Raw genomic sequence first — 20,678 nt, 5'->3', positions numbered from 1 at the left:
GAATAAATGGTATAAATCCACTATTATCGTATAAACTATGGCGGACTTATGTTATACCAAGAATGCTCTATGGAATTGAAATTCTCAACATTACTAAAACCGATATACAAAAATTAGAAGCTTTTCAGAAAAAAACTTTTAAACAAATTCTATCCTTACCACAAAGAACTGCAGATGCTGCTATCTATATCTTACTCGGAGCCGAATCTATTGAGCAACTCGTACATAAAGCTGTCATTTCCCTATTTCTAAGAATATCAAAAGATCCCAACTCAATTGAGTGTAAAATTGGAATTAGACAGCTAGCTACAAAAGATGATAAATCAAATAGTTGGTATATAAATGTGGACAGAACTCTCAAATCTTACGATCTTCCATCCGCACATGAGATTATACTAAATCCTGAGAAAAATTGGAAACGATTGACTCATGAAGTTATAGACAAAACCTGGAAAAACAAATGGACCGAATCTGCTAGAAGCAAATCAACACTCAAATATATGGAAGTAAACAACTGGAACTTTAAAAAACCAAACTTCTGTTGGAGCAGTGTCAGAGATAATAAAAGAGATGTCAGCAAAGGGATAATAAAATCCAGGATACTTACAGGAACTTACAAAACCCAAAGTATTACCAACCGATTTGACGGAACAAAATCTGCAGAATGCAAATTGTGCATGGTAGGACCTGAGGATTATAAACATTTCCTAATCAACTGTGAAAGTCTGAATTGTGTGAGAAAAATCCATCAAGATAGACTAAAATCCCTACTAGAGGATAATCATATCCACTATTGCAGTATAATTGATTCTGATGAGGATCTTCTAGAATTGTTGGTTGACTGTTCTAGGAACGACCTTATAACTGTGCCTCAGCAGAGAGACTTAGAACGAATCTGCAAAGACTGGATCTATGCATTGCATGCTAAAAGAACCCAACTTTTAGAAAACAAATGAACAATCAGTTGAGTTCTGAGCTTAAACTACAAGTGGCTGTCAGTCGTGGGAATGTAACATATAACAAGTATTATACTACTTTGTCTATATACTTAATTAATACTAAGTAATTCATAGTTAAACCATAACTAGAGCATATGTATTAATTACCCCTGTAAATAATCTTATAGACCCAAATTCTATTGACAAACTCTACTGTTTTACTTAAAACTAATTTTTACAAGTCTCTTGTTTTATTCATATCCCTTACCATTTTATCTTTTAACTACATATATTTAAACTTATTAAGAAACCATACTAGTCCATAAATTTAACCAATTACTAGTACAGATAGTAGTTCCTTTCACTTTCCGTTGCTAAGAGAATATAAACAACTGATAAGATTACTTTTATCCATTTTATAATTTTAAATGTATAGTGTACATACAAGTTCCTGTTTTAACTAATTTTTAGTTTTATCCTATTATAACTGTTAATATTATTTTAAAATTTAACCAGTAGATAAAATTTTAAACAACGCAATTTTAAAAATAAACAAAATTTTTAAATGCGGTGACCCTGCAGATAGGGTGGACTTCCAGAAGAAGAAGAAGAATGGCGCGGGATGTTGATGGGCTTTGTGATTATCACATGTTTAATGCAAGGTAGGTATTGGAGCGACGGATTCTTTAGAAGAATATAACATGCAATAGGCCTTTCCTAATCGCAAATGGGTATTTTTATTTGTATTTGGACCACGATCTCAAAGGGACTATAAGCACAGGGTTTCGAGGTCAGTACAACAGGTCTAGTCCAAATAATTATGACGTCTTGAAAGGCTATTATAATTTTTTTCTTTGACGCCTTACATCGTAGCCTTTCAAGACGTCATAATTATTTGGACTACAACAGGTCCTGTCCAAATACATTTTAGCTATGGTAGCTAAATTTAACTATTATAGCTTTATTCAGCTTTCATGATTATCTCCCTTTGTCAGAATTAATCGTAAATGTCTTCAACATTGTAATTTCTGGGAGGAGCATGTTTATTTTATGCAGACGGATTCAGGAATCACTTCTTCCACACACGCAGGGATCTCAATGGCCTGTTTAACGATGGCGCCCCGCCATCGTTAAAATGTCTTGCGCCATCGTCAAATGACTTGCGCCATCGTTAAATTGTCTTGCGCCATCGTTAAATTGTCTTCCGCCATCGTTCAAAACTTCATCGTTTTTTGTAGCCCGACGCCATTTTTTTATCAATTATAAATAAATGCATGTAATTGCATAACCCTTAAGCTTTTTAAGTTATAATCCAATACAGTTCTAACGCCTGAGGGATATCCGGATTAAGATCGCTAATCACTTGTACCTGAGCTTGTATACAGCATTGTACAGGTAGATCAACAAACCAGACAGGAGAATACTATCTGAGGATAGACGATCCATTTGTCGAATTAATCAACTAAGTTTCAGCAAAAGATTATGATAATTTAGATTAAATAAATAAATTAATAATCCAGTTACAAAGAAAACAGTTTAACAAGTCGAACACGTGCTTTATTTTGACTTACGCAATCAGCATCCCCCTTTTCTTAAGAAGTACAAAATAAGACGCAATAAATAAATATTATTTCATCGCAAATAACTCGAGTACTGCTGTAATGATATTTAGAGTTACTTCAAGTTTAAAAGTAAAAACTTAAATATTTCCTGTAAAGAAATATCCTATCGTAATTCCGAATTCAGTTCGTATATTACAATCAAATTGATACATCCGTGTTTCCGGTTTCTATTCAGACTCGAAAGATGCATGTTGCACAGCATCAATTTGCCAGATAAAGTCATTAAAAACCTTTTCATTTGTCAACGTTTGCTTTACAAATCTCTTTAACCTTTTACATAACCCGTACGAATCGTTTTGTTGTTGCTGCAAATCAGACATACCGGTAATGGGTTCTGAATTTGACAGTGTCCATGAAAAATAAGCTCCACATCATATGACTTTTAGCCCCCATAACAATTACCAAAAATACAAGAAATCTACATGGGGACCTTCATGACAGCTTTTGGTCATTCTCGACTAAGGGGGGACCATGAAGACTTGGCATTTGAATGGTTAAAAACGGCAATAAATGAAAATATTGATACTTCTAATTCTATAATGAAAATTCAAATATAAAATATAATTTAAATAAGCAATGAATTAGCATGTTCACCATTCCTTGTATGGAGGGATAAAATACTTCCTATCGCGCTACACTGTACAGCGTAGACACGATTTGTAATCGTGAAAGTTCCTCCATCGTTCAATTTTCATCCATGGAGATCCCTGCATACGGTTAAAAATTTAAATAGTCTACCGTTGATTTAATTTTGACCATGGCATATTCATTTTTACACACATTTCAAGTAAAAAGTTGAAAAAATATTTTGACGGCAAAAGTCTCATTTTTTGCTGTCAATGTTTGCATTACTATTTGATTAATTTATCCACCAAATTATAAGGTGCACCTACCCACAGTAACAAAGATCTTGGAAAACTTCATTAAAACAGCAAAGGGAGATAATAAATGAAAGCAAAATCAAGCTATAATAGCTAAATTTAGCTACTAAAGCTAAAATGTATTTGGACAGGACCTGTACAATACTCCAATCAACACTTTTTGGGTTTTTGGTCAAATTTCACCGAAAACTGGTTTACTGGTTTCCGGTTATTACATAGGGAGTGAAGTGATTTTGTTTATTTTGTTGCAGAAGGTTGTTTTAAGCCCCTAGAAAATTGTCTCAGTGCTTCAAAAATCGACTAACCGGGTCTGTTTGTCACAAATACATGTAGGTGCAAAATGAAAATTACAACATGCTGTAAAAAATTCTCCCTTTGCTCTTATTGCCACAACGTCATTTTTTCACCTGGAACGGACATGAAAAACGTCTAAATACCCAAAATAGCGGCCAAGTGTTGATAGGAGTATGTATATGTGTACATAGATTAATATAAATGAATATTAATATAGATTAATATAAATGAATATTAATCTATGTACACATATACTAACCTCGAAACCCTTGGACTCTAAGCAAAAAAATTAATATGATTTTCAGGCGTTACCTGTTGATGCGACCAAATTTGTGTGACGAGCACGTATGATTTTCTTTGTTGTTTACATCAGTTTTAATTACCAGAATACATGGATTGCGCATTTACGGGATCACACATTAATTTAGCCAAACGGGGTAATTCTGGTTTAAAAACGTGACAATCGTTGATATAAAATAGCTGTCCCTTTGCTCAATGTTGTCATGATCTCATTTTTACCCTGAATGACAGCGTCTAAAAGTCCGCGAAACACCGTAATTGCTGTTTGCGGCTAAAATTGTGACCGTTACAATCATTTGCAAACTGGAACCGTATCAATTTCCCCTATATGTTCAATGTAAAAATTGCAAAATTTAACTGGACCGAACCAATTTTTGGTGGATATTTCCAGTCATACCTGCCTAGTCTCACTATTTGTGGGGGTTTTCCGCCAAAAAACCCCATGAGAGCTTTAAAATCATAATTTTCAAAGTGCAATTTTGTTCACAATTTTTAATAAATTCAAACAAAAACATTTGCAATAGGCTTGTAATATCATAAAGAATCAATAAAACAACATCCTAAAGCATTTGAACTCCCTATTAAATGTGTTTCTTGAGTGTCCATGAAATTTCACGCGCGAAAACCCCCAAGAGCATTTTCAATTGTTGGCAGGTATGTAAATTCCAGTCGGTTCGGCCCAATTTCGAAGACTGAATATATATCCTTATATTTTGTGAATAAAAAACACAATCGAGGCGCCAATTGTGCCTTTTGTGGAGAAATTAAAGACAGAATCACATTCTCGCTTTGCGAGAACGGGATTCAAGATGGCGGCGCTCATGAAAGGGTTAGAACAATTTTTTTATCATCATAGATAGAGAAAAAATAAGGGAAAGCATTGGAAATTGAGGTCGTAGGTAATTTTTAACAGCACCTCTACCATTAAGGCGACCAAAGTTGCATATATCAACTCAACTTCTCAAGATCGACCCTGCAAGAGTTCACATCTACAAAGCATGTATGCCTTGCCCGGAGCCTTATATTAAACGTCTCTTCCTTGCCTAAATGCTAACATAGCAATCATACATATAAATACAATAGCTTTGTCAGTTTATTTTTACTTTCCTGTTGTTGTGTTGACGGAATTTTTGGTGAAAGTCAAATTGTATGCGAAACTAACTTACCAGATCGTCGGTCATTTCCAGTAAAAATACATGTACCTTCGCGCCAGTAAAAATTTGGAGTTATTTCAGCAGTTAATCATACATTTAGAAAAAAAACAGCCAATGTGGCTATTATTGCCCTCAATCCATTCATTTACTGTTTTAGTTTCCTCCGCCGAACATTAAAATGTTTTTGTTACTCTTTTAGATATTGTTTTCATTACTTTTTCTGTTCCAGCAAATTCTTTCTTTTTAACTCACCTGGCCGAAATACCATGTCACATGATGTGAGGTATTTCCATCACTTGGCGTCCGTTGTCTGTCGTCGTTGTCTGTAAACTTTTTCAAACCTTAACTTGTCCTAAATTACTGGACCGATTTCAATCAAACTTTACACAATTGTTCTATAGGGTATTGGCTACAATCCTATCGTTTAAAATTTTTTCAAAATGGCTGTTGTTCAAAGAGGGGTACCCCAAAACCGCATTTGAATGCTTGTATCTCAGAAACTACTGAACCAAATTTGATGAAACTTGGTATGTTGGTAGAGACTTATTTATAGTACATGTACTAGAACTTTATGAAAAATATCAAAATTGGTTGGAAGCGATTGGTGGCCATTTTGAAAAATGTCACAAAAGTGACCGAAATTCGTTACATTTTTCAAACGTTAACTCCTCCTAAACTACTGAACCATTTTCAACCAAACCATACTCAAATGTTCCTTAGGGTATTGGGCCAAACAAAAAAATATGTGCGTTTCCTATTGCATGCCAGAAAAAAATAGGTAGGGAAAGTACAATTTTTATTTTTTTTTTGGTAATTTTTTTTTACTCTATGGGAGAAAAATCTCGACTTAATGGAAAATGGTGAAAAAAACTCTAGGGTACATGTTTGTAGGGACGAAAAATTAGGTAGGGTCGGGAAATGGGAAACACACCCATTTTTAGCTCGCCTGACCTTTCGGTCAAGATCATTCAGGGTCTCCATGGAATTATTTTTTTTTATTTTTTATTGATCTTTTTGGTGTTCAAGCTACAGTGCATACATACATACATACATTTTTACAATATATAAGTGATTGACATATGGCATAGTCATACTATTGATATTTTACGAATAAGACATAGTAAAAACAAATACAAGTAAATGATGTGAATAATCGGTATATGATACAAGTAAAAAGATACTTTGGAATACATTAAATATACATGATCATATCGAGAATAAAATTTAATTAATAACTGCCATAAATTCCCCCCATCTGTCGACAAATGACTCGTGCTTGTCTTTAGAAAGATATAAATATTCTAATATCTCCAGACGTCTTTTCAAAAATTTGAGAAAAGATTGCACAGATATAAACAATCTGTCTAATTGTGTGTACTTTACATAATGAATGTAATATTTTGCCTGTAAAATACAATAGTTTAACACTAAGTTATCAGAATTCAATATACCAAAAATGACACTGTCTTTATTTAAAAAAAATTTTACTCCAAAAACTAAATGCCACCAATTAGAAAATTCTCTCCAAAATCGTTTTATTTCTATACATTCAAAAAATTTATGCTCTATAGTTTCTATTTCTTTACAACTGGCACACTCATTAGTTAAAGAAAGTTTATATTTTTCAAGGAGATAATTATGTGAGACTATTCTGTGTAACACTTTATATTGAAAAGCTTGTAGTTTGCTTTCAATAGTACATTTAAAAGCTAGTGAATAAATATTGTTCCACTTTTCGTCACTAATTTCTATATTAAAACTTTCTTCCCACCTTTGTTGTGAAATAGGAGAAACACTTACCCGATCGATAAAAAGTGAATATACATCTTTAGTATATAATTTGCTAATAGGCATTTTTTTATTCTCATGCTCAAAAACGAATCCAAAAGAGTTGCTCTTAGGTGACATGTGTTGTTGTAATAACAAATCTTTCCAGTCACGTGGTATAGCAAGTTTAATAGAAAGAATGTCTACAAAAGTAACATTCAAATTATATTTTTTGTTAATAGCGTCATGAGACAAAAATTCGCCTTTATCATCTACAATATCATTAATGAACCTTATGCCTTTCGTGTACCAAGATCTGTAAAAAATACTCGTTCTGTTAACCTTGATAAACGGATTGAACCAAATAAATTCTTTTCTAACATGAAATGCATTTAACGGGATGAAAATACCCTTGAAACGTTTCCAAGCAGATAGCACTTCTATATAAAAAAGAGGTGCTTTTAAATTTAAAAACTCAAATTCACATCTGCTCATAAATAAGTCCTCTAAATCAAAAAGGGAGAAGAATGCTTTGGAAACATGTTTCCATTTAGAGTCATGTTCTGACAAAAATCGTTTTACCCACATGATACGAAAGGATAACAGCTGTACTTCAAAATTTGGTGCTTTCAGTCCCCCCTCGCTAGGAGACTTTTGAATAACTTCCGATTTAACTTTCGGAGTACTATCATTCCATAAAAAGTTATTAATGTCCCTCTGTATTTTAATTACATAAGATCTTGGTACATGTGTAGATGAAATGACATAAATAAGCTTCGATATTGCAAGTGATTTAAGAATTACGATTTTACCGATCAAGGAAAGGTTTCTGATCCTCCACATTTTAATAATTGATTCCATTTTTTCTATGCATGTATCTAAGTTAGAACAAACCATTTCATCAAAAGCGTTAAATTTTAAACCTAAGGTTTTAAAACCATCTGTCCATTTAATAGGAAGGGAACCTTCTTTGTTAAATTTATTTCTTCCAATCCATGTTGCTTCGGTTTTCGAAAAATTGACTTTTAACCCTGAACACTTCTCAAAATCATTAAAGGAATCTAATAAAATTTGCGCAGAAAATACATCTTTCAAAAAACAAGTGGTATCATCAGCCAACTGTGAAATTTTTATTTCAGTATCCCCAATTTTTATACCTGATATATGGTTGTTCTTACGAATATTTATTGCCAGCAGTTCAACGGCCAAAATAAATAAAAAAGGAGACAAAGGACACCCTTGTCGAACACCTCTCTCAATTTTGAACGGACTAGAACTAAATCCATTATTAACGACAAGACTAGATATATTTGAGTATAAAGTTAAGACCCATTTCCGGAACTTGCTACCAAAATTAAAACAAGCCAATGCTTTTTGAATAAATTTCCATTCTAGCGTATCAAACGCCTTTTCGAAATCGACTAGTAATATAAGCCCTGGATAATTTTTTAAAGTAGTAAACAATATAATATCAGCAATTAGTCGTAGATTTTCACCAATATATCTACCAGCCACATATCCTGTCTGATCCGGATCTATAAGTTTCGGAAGAAATAATTTCATTCTTTCCGCAATAACTTTGGCTAATAATTTGTAATCAAAATTTAAGAGAGAAAGAGGTCGCCAGTTCGACAAGAGTGTTCTATCTTTATCTTTCTTTGGAATAAGAGTCAAAATACCCCGTCTTTGGTCTATTGAGAGGGTTCCGGTCTCGAAGGAATATTCATAGCTTTCCAAAACATATTTTTTTACATCAATCCAGAAAAATTTGTAAAACTCAGCGGTAAGCCCATCTGTACCAGGGCTTTTATTATTTTTAAATGTTTTTAAAACTTTAACGCACTCAGATTCTGAAATATCTGCATCGCATATATCCTTTTCCAGATCTGTTAACTTAGGAATAAAATTTAAATCAAAAAAGTTAGAATCACCTGAATATTTATCAGGGTCTTCTTTTAATGAGTACAGATTTTCGTAGAAATTTCTCTCTTCGTTTAGAATTTTTTCTTGTGATAATATTTCAATGTCGTTTACAACTAATTTGTTAATACATTTATTTTTATAATTACGTTTTTCTAATGATAAGAAATATTTTGAATTTCTTTCATTGCCTTCGCAGTGCTCGGCATGTGATCGTATAATAGCCCCTCTTGTTTGATTATTTACTATTTGCTCTAAATCTTCTTTAACAATATCTAATTCAATTAAAAGTGTATTTATATCTTTATCTAAATATGTACGAGAGAGATTTTTCTGAATTTCGTCTTGTCGTTTTTTTTAAACTGGACTCTCTTTCCCGCAATTTCATGTTTTTATATTTGGAATATTTGACGGTTGCGCCCCTTATTTCACTTTTAATGGTATCCCATTTTAAATTTTTATTTTCTAAATTTTGATATTTATCATCACATTCTGATAAAGTATTTTTGACTATATCCACATAATCTTTGTCTGTCAATAAACCCGAGTTGAATTTCCAGAAACCGGGACCTCTCTCACTAAAGTTTTCGCCTGACAGTGTCAACTTGATAAGACTATGATCAGATTTTATAGACGGAACAATGGATGTTTTTGTAACACTGCTTGACAAAAAATTCGATATCAACCAAAAATCTAAACGACATTGTATAAGCGGGGTTCTTTGACGCCAAGTATATAATCTAGAGTCAACATTTTTTGTCCTCCAAATATCACATAAGTCAAACTCTTCTATAAAATCTTCTAATTTACTCGTATATTTGACAGGTGTGTTATATTTTGAACCACCCATTTTGTCTAAAGATGGATTTAGTATCGTATTAAAATCTCCATGGAATTATTATGATTTTTATGTCGGCTACTATGTGTGCTGGAGCGACATATAGAGATTGCTTTGGTACCATGTGTCATCCTGCGTCACAAAAAATTTCCGCCACACTTTTGAAGTTTTCTGAGGAACTTAAAACGGCAGAGGCTTGAAACTTTACACAAGTCTTAATACTATAGAACCATATTCTGATTTTATGCTTCTATGTCATCTACTTCCTGTTTACCGATAACTTATGCACAGCACAGGCAACAAATGCTATCCCTGGATTGCTCCATCTAGTTTGAATATTGTAGGGTTATGAGCACTGGATAAAATAAATACCTATAAATTGATTTGTTATATGTCACTTTTATTTTAGAGAATATACAAATTAGTATTAAATGTTAAATGCCATGTGAATCTCTCATTGGAGCATACTCAATATTTTTCATATTTCAGGTTTGCAGGAAAAGTACCTTGTCTTTCAATTGGTAGAGATATACTACCTGAAGTGTATGGTAATGAGAAGTCAGAGATCACTGGTATACACTTTCAGAAAGTGAATGATGGCTTTGTTAAGGCAGCTATCAGAAGTGATTTGTTTATGTCAGTAGATTGGCCCAACGCTCCAACCAGGAACATGCTGCAGGGACCAAATCTAGATCTTAATACAGAGGAAAACCGCTGTGAAATTGTCCCACCAAACTTGTGGCTTCAAATAACAAACCTTTTGCTGCATCTTAAGCATGCCTTAATTCAAATGGTAAGTACAAATTGATAATTAGAGGACTAAATAATTTATTTTAACCCTTTCACCGATTGGTTCCCCTACAGGAAGTTACTCTCAGACGATGGCTTCCCTGGCAGTAATGTCAGACATGGAGTTTTCACATTTAATGTTGATAAATTGTTTTAATAATAAATAAAAAGTCCATCATTTATTGAAGAAAACAACAAAAATACGTTTTCAATCTTTTCTCAAAGTTGGAACCGAAATTATTTAAATAAAGCCGACTTTCCGCCATTTACAAGTCAAACTTCAAGATTGCCGTTAAAATTGTCCAAATTGACTTAAAATTCCGATATATTTACCAAAAGATTGGATAAAGTTTGATCCAAACAGTGTACAAATCCAACGTCTATTTCGATCCTTTCCAGCTGGAAAACGAGTATTCAACGCGAAATCGCCCATGTTCAGACCTAACATGCTTTCCAAAATTTGAAATAAAAAGGTTTTCCAACTTCAAATTGCTGTAAAATCAATAATATTTCGTCTTTTTTCACCCGGTTTTCAACAAAAACTCAAAAAGTATTCAACCTACATCATTCAAACTTTACATAGTGATTATATATATATTGAAGATGTGCACCTCCTATTTTGGAGAAATTTGAAAAAAAATAATGTGATTTTTGCCGTTTTTGGACCTAGCCATTTTTCACAATAAAATTATACTGTACAAAGAGGGATAACTCTATCACAATATTTGAATAATTGGCAATGTTGAATAACAGAGTCCTTTTTAAAGAGTATTATAATATAATAATTTGATTTTTACTGTGTTGGACTCTGCTTTTTTATCACAAATAATGTGATTTTTGCTATGTTTGGACTTTCACAAAAAAATTTCAATGTACAAAGGTGGATAACTCTGTTGAAATATGGGTACATTGAAATTATTGATGCTTTAAGAATTACAGATTCCTTTTTAAAAGAGTAGTATGATATAATAATTTGATTTTAACTACATGTATGTTGTACTTTGCTTTCTTTTTCAGAAATTATATTGACATTGATGCTTATATATCTTTTACTCATGAAGTATTCTAGAATTGAAGGACCTTAGCATTAGAAACATTAGATTGATAAAGTTGATTAAGTTTTTACCACCTATTATTAACACATTTGAGATGTTTGAAGGATACTCTTTTATGCATTTTCAACTTTATAATTTTCAAGCTGTACATAAGTTTCGCACAAAATAGTATGACGGTGACGCAGGTCCTGACATGTAATTGGTCTTGTTTAGCATTTTAATATGGTCTTAAGTGAAAATTTTCGTCACACTTTTCTCAGGAACTACTCATCATAGCCCCTTGATATTTGGTAGGCAGTCTCAGCTATTGGTCCTATACCGCGCTATGCGATTTCAGACCTCTGTGACCCCTACTTCCTGTTTACCGACTTAGTAATTTTTTTAGCATTTATGGCCTAAATGAAAATTTTCGTCACGCTTTTCTCAGGAACTACTCATCATAGCCCTTTGATATTTGGTATGCAGCCTCAGCTATTGGTGCCATACCACGCTATGCAATTTCAGACCTCTGCGACCCCCACTTCCTGTTTACCGACTTTTATGGTCTTAAGTGAAAAATTTTTGTCACATTTTTCTCATGAACTACTCATCATAGCCACTCAATATTTGGTATGCAGCCTCAGCTAATGGTCCCATATCGCACTATGCTATTTCAGACCTCTGCGACCCCAACTTTCTGTTTGCCTAATTAGTATGTTTTTTAGCATTTATGGTCTTAAGTGAAAATTTTCGTCACACTTTTCTCAGGAACTACTCATCATAGCCACTCAATATTTAGTATGCAGCTTCAGCTATTGATCCCATACCGCCCTGTATGATTTGAGTCCTCTGCGATACTACCGTCTGTTTACCGACTTAGTTTGTTATTCTCCAATGAATTCAAAGCAGACGACAAAAGCATTCCTTCGAATGCACCATCTAGTTCACAATTTCCCCCCTGTTCAATGCTTTTAAAATAATTATAATTAGTAAATGCAAAGTAATAAAGAAATACATATACATGTATCGCAGGGGTTGGGAAGGAAATTTTTTAGAGGGGCCATTTTCATGTTTTTTTCATCAAATTTGAAAATCTGAAGAGGCCATTTCTTAACATTCTACATAAAATTATGAAATGAGAAGGGGTCATTTCTGATTCTAAGGGGCAAAATCAAGGCCTTCCCAATCCCTGTCAGTATGTATTACATATGTAGTAAAACACAAGCTAAACAAAATGAAAGAAATACACATAATATTAACAATGACATGCATCCTACAATTAACACTGCATTGTTAATTATGTATGCTAACTGGTGAAAGGAATGCTGTGTCGTGAATCTGCGAAAATGGCGTTCACACGCTAAAAGTGCTTTAAAAATTTTCTGGGGAGAAGCCTGATTACTCCCACATACACCATTCAGTTTTCATGAAATTTTGCAGGCCAGTAGAGCTGATAGTACTGAACATTTTTGCTTCACATATTAATTATTAATCCCTTATGGTTTTCATGATATATCCCCTAAAAATGCAAAAGGAGTAGGGGCGATAAGGACCAGAATTGGCCAAAAAAATAAACATTCTTAAAATGTGTTCAAAATTTACCAAAAGGCAGAGGAATATCCATGTTTTTAAATTATGAGTTGAATTTTGTTGATTTATTTCCATGCAATTTACCATAACATCACAAAATGACGTCATAATGAACTTTTTGATGAAAAACAGCAAAATTTGATAAAAATCAAGTGCAATTTCGTAGAATTGAATATGTGCGCATTCCTGGTACAACTAAATGTTCCTATTACCATAAGGGACCTGTACATGGATATAAAATAGATTTTTGTACCAAGCATGCGCAGGTATCTAACTAGGTGAAAAACTGCTGAAAAATATTCTCTTTTCATGATTTTTCGCCAAAAATTGATGTTTTCTACACTTTATGACGTCACTGCGAAGAATTATTGGTACGTTAGGGAAGTAAAAATGGAAGATATGTCACAAGCAACTATTTCTGCTAAAATATGCAAGGTTAGAACATTGCCATTGAATTTTTCATATTTTGCTGAATTTTAGGGTCAAAATGGGCCCTTATTGACCCTTGTCCTTTACCAAAAATTGGTAAATTTAGGTAGAAAATGCACGTTCAAATGGCAATAATAACTCCTACATGATTTATTGGATTTTCTTGAAATTTTCATCCTAGGTAGACTTTCACTAGAGCTTCATTTTCAGGTACATGTAATGGTTTTTTCTGTATCTTCTCTATTTTTGAAAATATGCACTAAAAACTTGTGAAAAAAAGTAGTCAAAACCATGTGTTCTATTTATAGTAACACCAACCATGTTTTTCATGGAAACCCAAATGATTCACAAATTATAATGGTGAAACCATGTGAGCTATAAAAAAAAGTAGCATCAATGGTTTCAGCTAAATCAAAATCAAGCATTCTTGAATTTTTTCCAAAATTTATTTATATTTTCTCAATAGAATTATATGTTTTTAGATGACCCCTGCAAATGGACCTCCACCCCAGTCATTACATGATGGATTAAAGAGCGACATATGGACTGGTGGGATAAACAACTCCCGTAATGAAACACCTAAACCTGTGCGATTGGCGTCACTAAAGCAGATCATTGGAGAGCATTGGGTAAGTTAGATGTAAGGTATTTATTGCCAGATAATGTATGTTTGCTTGCCTTGACTGTCACCCTGTAACAGTCCGGTTGTATTTTCCTATGAGTTGTTATATTTTGAATGAGTAAGCACAATAATCTCTAAACTTTGATGCAAAATTGCCTATAATTTGGAATTTGAAATCACATTTTTCTAACTTAGGTTATTATGCTGCCTGCAACGTGTTACAGAAGTGACATATAGGGATTAATTCCTGTCAGCCCGCGATTGTTAACCAGGCAGGGGTTTATCAGCACCTTTTGGGAAAAAGGAGTCTATGGTCATTTTGGGAATTTTTCATCTGCGTTCCGGTGAAATTGGGAAAAAAACATTGCCTCTGCTCTTCCCCCTCCCAAAATTGGTACATGTACAGTTTTGTATGTTATAATGAAAAAAAATATTTTACTTTTATTTAAGGGATGACAAAAATGTTTAGTCAGTCCACCGTGAGATGAATATGACAAACACATACTATCCACAATGGTCCCCAATCATGCTGCACTCGGCGTAGCTTTTATTGTTCAAATAAGGGGAGATGATATTTTCTCTATATTTAGCAAGTGAAATCTCTTTGATCTTTCCTAACCATTTAATGTGTTCAATAACACACAGAAGCCAAATCTAGAAATGGTACATGTGATGTATATCAAAAGTGTAAGAACAATTCTGACCCCAAATGCCTGTGTCTTTGACAGTATGAATGTGTATAAGATAACTGTAAGGTAACCAACTCATATATATGATTGTATATATATATAACTCAGGTGGATAGTCTGTCATACAGATAAATTACAAAAATCACATTTTTGGAATCTTTATAAGCTAAGTTTTTTATTGTTTCTAACATATGGTGAGAAAAATTCAAAGGAAAATGTATATCTCTCTTAAAACCAATTACATGTATATTGACATTGTACATGCGGCATTCAGAATAGTAGGATTGAAGATTATGTTTGCATTTAGAGATTGTATTCATAAAGTTTTCGGACTTTCCCAACTAGCTACAACCAAATTTGAAAAAGGAATTCATTGTAAAATGTATGAGGGTTTTCACATGCTAAATATAGGTAAAATATTATCTCCCCTTATAGTAATCAGTCTGTCTGTCTGTCCATAACAAATAAGTTTTCCTGACTTTTTTTCTAAACGCTTGCAGATATTGAGCTGAAATTTTGTATGTGTGTCTGGTATGATGAGTTACAAGTCAAGTTAAAGTTTTGATCCGGTCTGTCCATATTTAACCAAGTTACGGCCCTTGGACTAAAATAACAGTTTTCCAGACTTTTTTTCCAAACGCTTGCAGATATTGGGATGAAATTTGTATGTGTGTCTGATATGATGCGTAACAAGTCGAGCTTAAGTTTCGTTCGGGTCCGTTGATTTTCAACCAAGTTACAGCCCTTGGACTTTTCCAATAGGGTTCAATCAGGCGGGGCCTTTCGAGATGGCTGCCATCTCCCTGATGTCTAGTTTTAACAAACATTAGGATTTTTGTTGTCCAAAAAGATTTTTTTTCTTCAAACTTTCGGTGTTACTATTAAGTTGTAATCAGAAATTTTGTAGGTGGCTGAAAATCATCAAAAATATCATTTTGCATTAAAAATAATTTATAGACAGCCATTGAATGGACTAAAATTATGGCAATGTACAAACAAATATGTTGATATTTTTAGATGACCTTTCAAGGCTAGATCTGCACATTTTTGTATATATTGTATGTGTAGAAGTCTAAGTATAATTCAATGTAAATCACAACACCCAGTGCATTCAGTGTTAGGGGAATCGCTGTAAATGCCATAATTAATTTGAATCATACTAATATATTAAATGCTCTGTAATGTCTCAAAATTTATTCTCTTTTAGGTTGAAAATAAGTGGATACAAAGCTTTGCCCTTTGTATTACTGAAGGTATGGGCCAAGAACAATCATCTATCAAAGATTTCTTAACGAACCTACTTGGCTTGGGTACAGTATGGTCAGACATTTACTGTATAAATACACCAGCGGAAACATCTGTGAATAATTCATTGAGGGAAGGCGTTATGCACTGTCTTACTTATGGATTTCATGAAGATCAAATTGATAGAGCAACTGAACAAATGCAACGTCCACGTGAACAAAGATTAAGAGAACGTGCAAGTGGACGTGAAAAATATTACGCAACTGAAGATGGGAAATTGACTCATAGAGTTGTTATACCTAAAGGTATGGGTGACAGACAAAGATCCAAGTCTAGATCCCCTTCTCCTACAAATGACATCCGTCCACAGGTAAGGCGGCGTATACCACCTAGACCGTTGCCACCAAACGACATCCATGATTTTTTGGGGGATGCAGATAATTATGATCTGCATGCCCCTAATTTACATAACTTTTTTGAACCACACAAACCAGATTGTGTAGTAGTTAAAGAGCAAAATATTGGACAGAACCTGTCTGCAGCACTATTATGTACAGTGGAAATTTGCTCCTGGCAAAGGTTTGGGGAAGCAAATTTTAGACGAACTCTGAATCATGCAACACATCAGTGTGTACAGCAGTGCCTAGCTGGGTTATCATTTAACCAGGAACATATTTTGGGCCTCGTTTTTGTTCCAGATGGTATTAAATTGGTTAAAGTTGAGCGAGATCCAAATCAAATTTACAGAGTAACAGAAACAGATCTGATTACTTGGGATGATACCAACCTGATACTTCAATTACTTCGCTATTTACAGAACTCCTTCAATAATTAAGGGACAAGGTGTCGTGTCAGGGGGGGGGGGGTGTCTAGAGTTGTATATATGTATAGCTACACCCATATATAGTTTCTTTTTTAGTAATTTTTTCCTGAATTTCACAAAAATGAAAACTGGTTATAGTATGGTGTTTGGGCAGCTGCAGGCGGGGTATTAACTTTCGTAACACTTTTCTCAGCAACTACAAATGATAGGGTTCTGAAATATTTTATGTAGCCTCAGGTTGGTGTCACACAAGTCGTAAGCGATTTTCAGGTTTGTCAGACATCAAATTCCTGTTCAACTAAATTCAGATTTTTGTGTCTTAGATCAATTTTTAACGGAATTTCACAAAAGACTTTTAAGTGAAAATGGGTTATAGTATGGTGATTGAGGGGCGGTGGGTAAAAACTTTCGTAACAGTTTTCTCAGAAATTACTAATCATAGGGTTCTGAAAATTTGTATGTACTAATGTAGCCGCAATTTTCAGGTCTGTCAGAGGTCTACTTCCTGTTTAACGAAATTCGGGGTTTTTGTGTCTGACCGATTTTTTGCAAATAACTTGGAATGTGAAACATCAATAAGATCTTAATTTCATTCTTTCATTTGTGTTTTGTTGATTTATAAGAATATACCTAAATTTGTCTTTGTATCATTTAAATTTTTTCCAAGAATTTCAGCAAACATCTGACATGGTAATATACATATTTTTTGTGATACATTGAGTAACGAGGCGAATTTTGTAATCAGTAGATTATCCTATGTTTGAAATACAGGGAGAGAGAGAGAGATGAGTGTGCAAGTTTTTCAATTAAAGGATCACTTTAATTTTCCATTTTTCCATTAACGGACTTTTTGTGCAGTTAACTGTCTTAACAGGTAAATTAACAGACTTTTCTAAAGTTCAGTTATCGGAGTGACGGGTATGATATATAGATATTTTATTCACATAATATGTACATTTATTAAGTCTCCCAAACAAAGTTTGTGGAGACTTATTGTTTTTGGTCCGTTTCTTATTATTATTTTTCTTATTATTATGGCACCCTAAACGGAGTTTGGGTGACATATTGTTATTCTTCGTTTCTTTTTTTCTTATTTTTAATATTATTTTTCTTACATGTATGTATAAAGCTAACTACTTTTACAATTGTAGACCGATTTTGATGAAATAAAGTTCATTTAAAAGGTAATTGTGAATTGTATTTTCAGAGTAAATTTCAAGTGAAACTGTTAATTCCTTCATACAAATTCAATACACAGAAGTTAAATTTTTGTCATTTCCGGTCAAGATGTGCAAAAAATTGGTCTAATTAATAGTCTAAAAAACTTTTTTCATACTCAACAGATTTTCATCAAATAAATTGCATTATAAAATGAAAGTAATTTTTAAGATTGAATTCAAGTTATAAATATTAATTTCAAATATTAAAAAATAACCACCAAATCTCACGATCTTGGAGTTGCTGATCCTTCTATAATTAGGTCCTTGATATTGTATATGAAACTTTAAAATGCATGTACTTTATTTAACCTACTGTTTTACAACAAACTACCAAATTCGCCATGTTCTTCAAAGAAATTATGCAAAGTATTACTTACAGCTTTTTGTGTTGTATTAGTTTGTATGATATGTTCTGTTATTAATTTTGATGAGTTAATAAAATATGGTGCACATGTTTTTTCTTCAGTTTCCTCAAAAAGAGTCAATACACACTTATTGATGTGAATACAAGAAAATGTGGGAAATATGCCAATGAAACAGCAACCCAATAAAAAAAATCAAACCCCACGACATCTAGAATTTCAACAATATTAAAATAGGAGTCAGATTGGAAAAAGTAGTCTCACTAAAACAAATGGACTCCAAAACTGGAAAAAGGAGTGTATGTGTTAAGCACAGGGAATCAGAGTCCATTATCAGGTTCCTTTTGATTCTTGTAAAACTGAAAATAATATAAATATATAGGTAGAGCTCGATCATACTGTTTGATTTAACAAGGAAGATATGTTATAGCCATGATTGTGAAAGTTGCAGTATCTAATCTAATAATAATATAAATCTTCAGATATAAATCACAAGAAAATAGAGTTACATGCATATTAGGTAATATATAGAATATAAAATATGTTTAGTTCATAGGCTGCTATTTGACAATTTCCTGTTATTTTCTCAATAAAATATGTTAACACCTTTCACCAGGTTCGTACTAACACAAGCAACACGTCAGACATCTCATGTGGAGCAGGATCTGCTTATTCTTCAGGAGCACATAATGTAGTAATTGTTGCCTAGTCAACTATATTTGGTGTATTGAATAAATTTAAAGTGCATATATCTGTTAGGTAGGGTTCATCTTAACTTTACCTCAAATTAAACAAGGTTAAGTTTTCATGGTTATAACTGTTTCTCTGATACTGAAGCCAAAAGGTTATGATGGCAAGATATTTGTTTTAAACTGTCTGTTGTTACATTTTTATTCTAAAAGAACGTTATTTCTACGTTTTCAATTGAGGGGAAATATAAATATCTTAGAAAGTTGCACTTTACATTGAGCAGCTTGCATAAAATTCAAGAAGTGTAATATCAAATTTTATGAAAATTAGTTTCATTTTTGCCATTCATCTAATAGACCACTAGACTATCAGATTTGCGAGGATCAGCCATCCAATATTGCTGTAACCAGGATAATAAGTGTGACCATGGAACAAACACAAAAGTTTAATAAGATTTCAAGAGCATGAAATCCATGATGGACGATCTGAAAATTAAAAAAAACTACCAAAAGAAAAATAGCAATACACAAAACAACGTAAAAATCAGAGTAAAACGAACGCAAAAGACTTTCCGATTTGAATTTTCATTGAAGTTCTGTATTTCTTTAATTTTAATGTTGCCAGATAGAAATTGAAAGTTCACAATTGGGAAGATGACATCACATCTTTTGTCATGAAATTATTATTTTCTCAACAAACTCAATGTCAAATTCTTGATGTCAGACAAGAAATTTGGCAGACCAACCTGTATCTATTGTATCCTTTATATAGCTACTTTGATGGTATAGATATTTCCAATTCTTCAAGTTGACTACCGCGTTGTAAAATTTGCATATCCTTATTTTGATCGTCGTCTACGCTGGTGCTGAACAAATATAATAGAGTATATGTCGATTTGACCTTATTTCTATCTTTTATGATCATAAGTTAATGTTACGTTATACACTTATGAAATAGGAAAAAAACAAATAATCACACTTTTTAAAGGGTACAAATGAATTTTCCTGACTTGGTATCGCTTGCGGTAATATGTTGTCGATGTATATGGCATCGTATTAAAACTATTTGTATTTAGCTTTATATTTCAGAGGATAGAAAACCAAGATGCTTCATATCTTTTGTACAGATGCCTGAAGTTTTGGTCTGCCATATGTCCGTTGTCTTTGGCCTCTTTTTGCATGGTTTTGTGACTGAATGAAAAAATAATTTGCATATTGATCCTTAATTACAAGGTCTTTATTTCCGTCAGATAGCCTGGCTCGCCTGACCTCGATCGACATCATTTCATGAATCAGTCATCCGAGTTAACGTTAACGTGTTTAGATATAAGAATATGTTTGGGTTATTGCTGTCATCAAATACATTTGTTTTCCTTAGAATATGGAAAGTTGAAATAAAACAATAACTGTCTTTTGTTTCCGAAAATATGTGGTTTACTTGACTTAGAAAACTGATATAAATTTCAACTGTT

The 20,678-nt window shown here is 33.1% G+C and overlaps 1 protein-coding gene across 1 annotated transcript; it reads left to right on the top strand.

The window, feature by feature from the left end:
- The first annotated feature begins 1,544 nt into the window (after window positions 1–1,544).
- Window positions 1,545–18,611, top strand: LOC139502366 (uncharacterized). Its single transcript, XM_071291827.1, has 4 exons — window positions 1,545–1,600; window positions 10,204–10,507; window positions 14,039–14,185; window positions 16,075–18,611. Exons 1-4 carry the CDS (start codon window positions 1,551–1,553, stop codon window positions 16,945–16,947), a joined length of 1,374 nt encoding a protein of 457 aa, XP_071147928.1. The 5' UTR covers window positions 1,545–1,550; the 3' UTR covers window positions 16,948–18,611.
- The last annotated feature ends 2,067 nt before the right edge of the window (window positions 18,612–20,678 follow it).

The sequence above is a fragment of the Mytilus edulis genome, chromosome 13 (assembly GCF_963676685.1).
Source record: "Mytilus edulis chromosome 13, xbMytEdul2.2, whole genome shotgun sequence".
NCBI classification, from domain to species: Eukaryota; Metazoa; Mollusca; class Bivalvia; order Mytilida; family Mytilidae; genus Mytilus; species Mytilus edulis.
Note: the sequence above shows the minus strand (reverse complement) of the source record. Positions and strands in the feature narration are given on the sequence as shown.

Bases quoted from the DNA above. Each gene is read 5' to 3' on its own strand.
- LOC139502366 (XM_071291827.1), top strand. From the start codon at position 1,551: ATGGCGCGGGATGTTGATGGGCTTTGTGATTATCACATGTTTAATGCA. The intron at 10,508-14,038 runs GTAAGTACAAAT...ATATGTTTTTAG, and splicing joins AGCATGCCTTAATTCAAATG to ATGACCCCTGCAAATGGACC. The intron at 14,186-16,074 runs GTAAGTTAGATG...ATTCTCTTTTAG, and splicing joins AGATCATTGGAGAGCATTGG to GTTGAAAATAAGTGGATACA.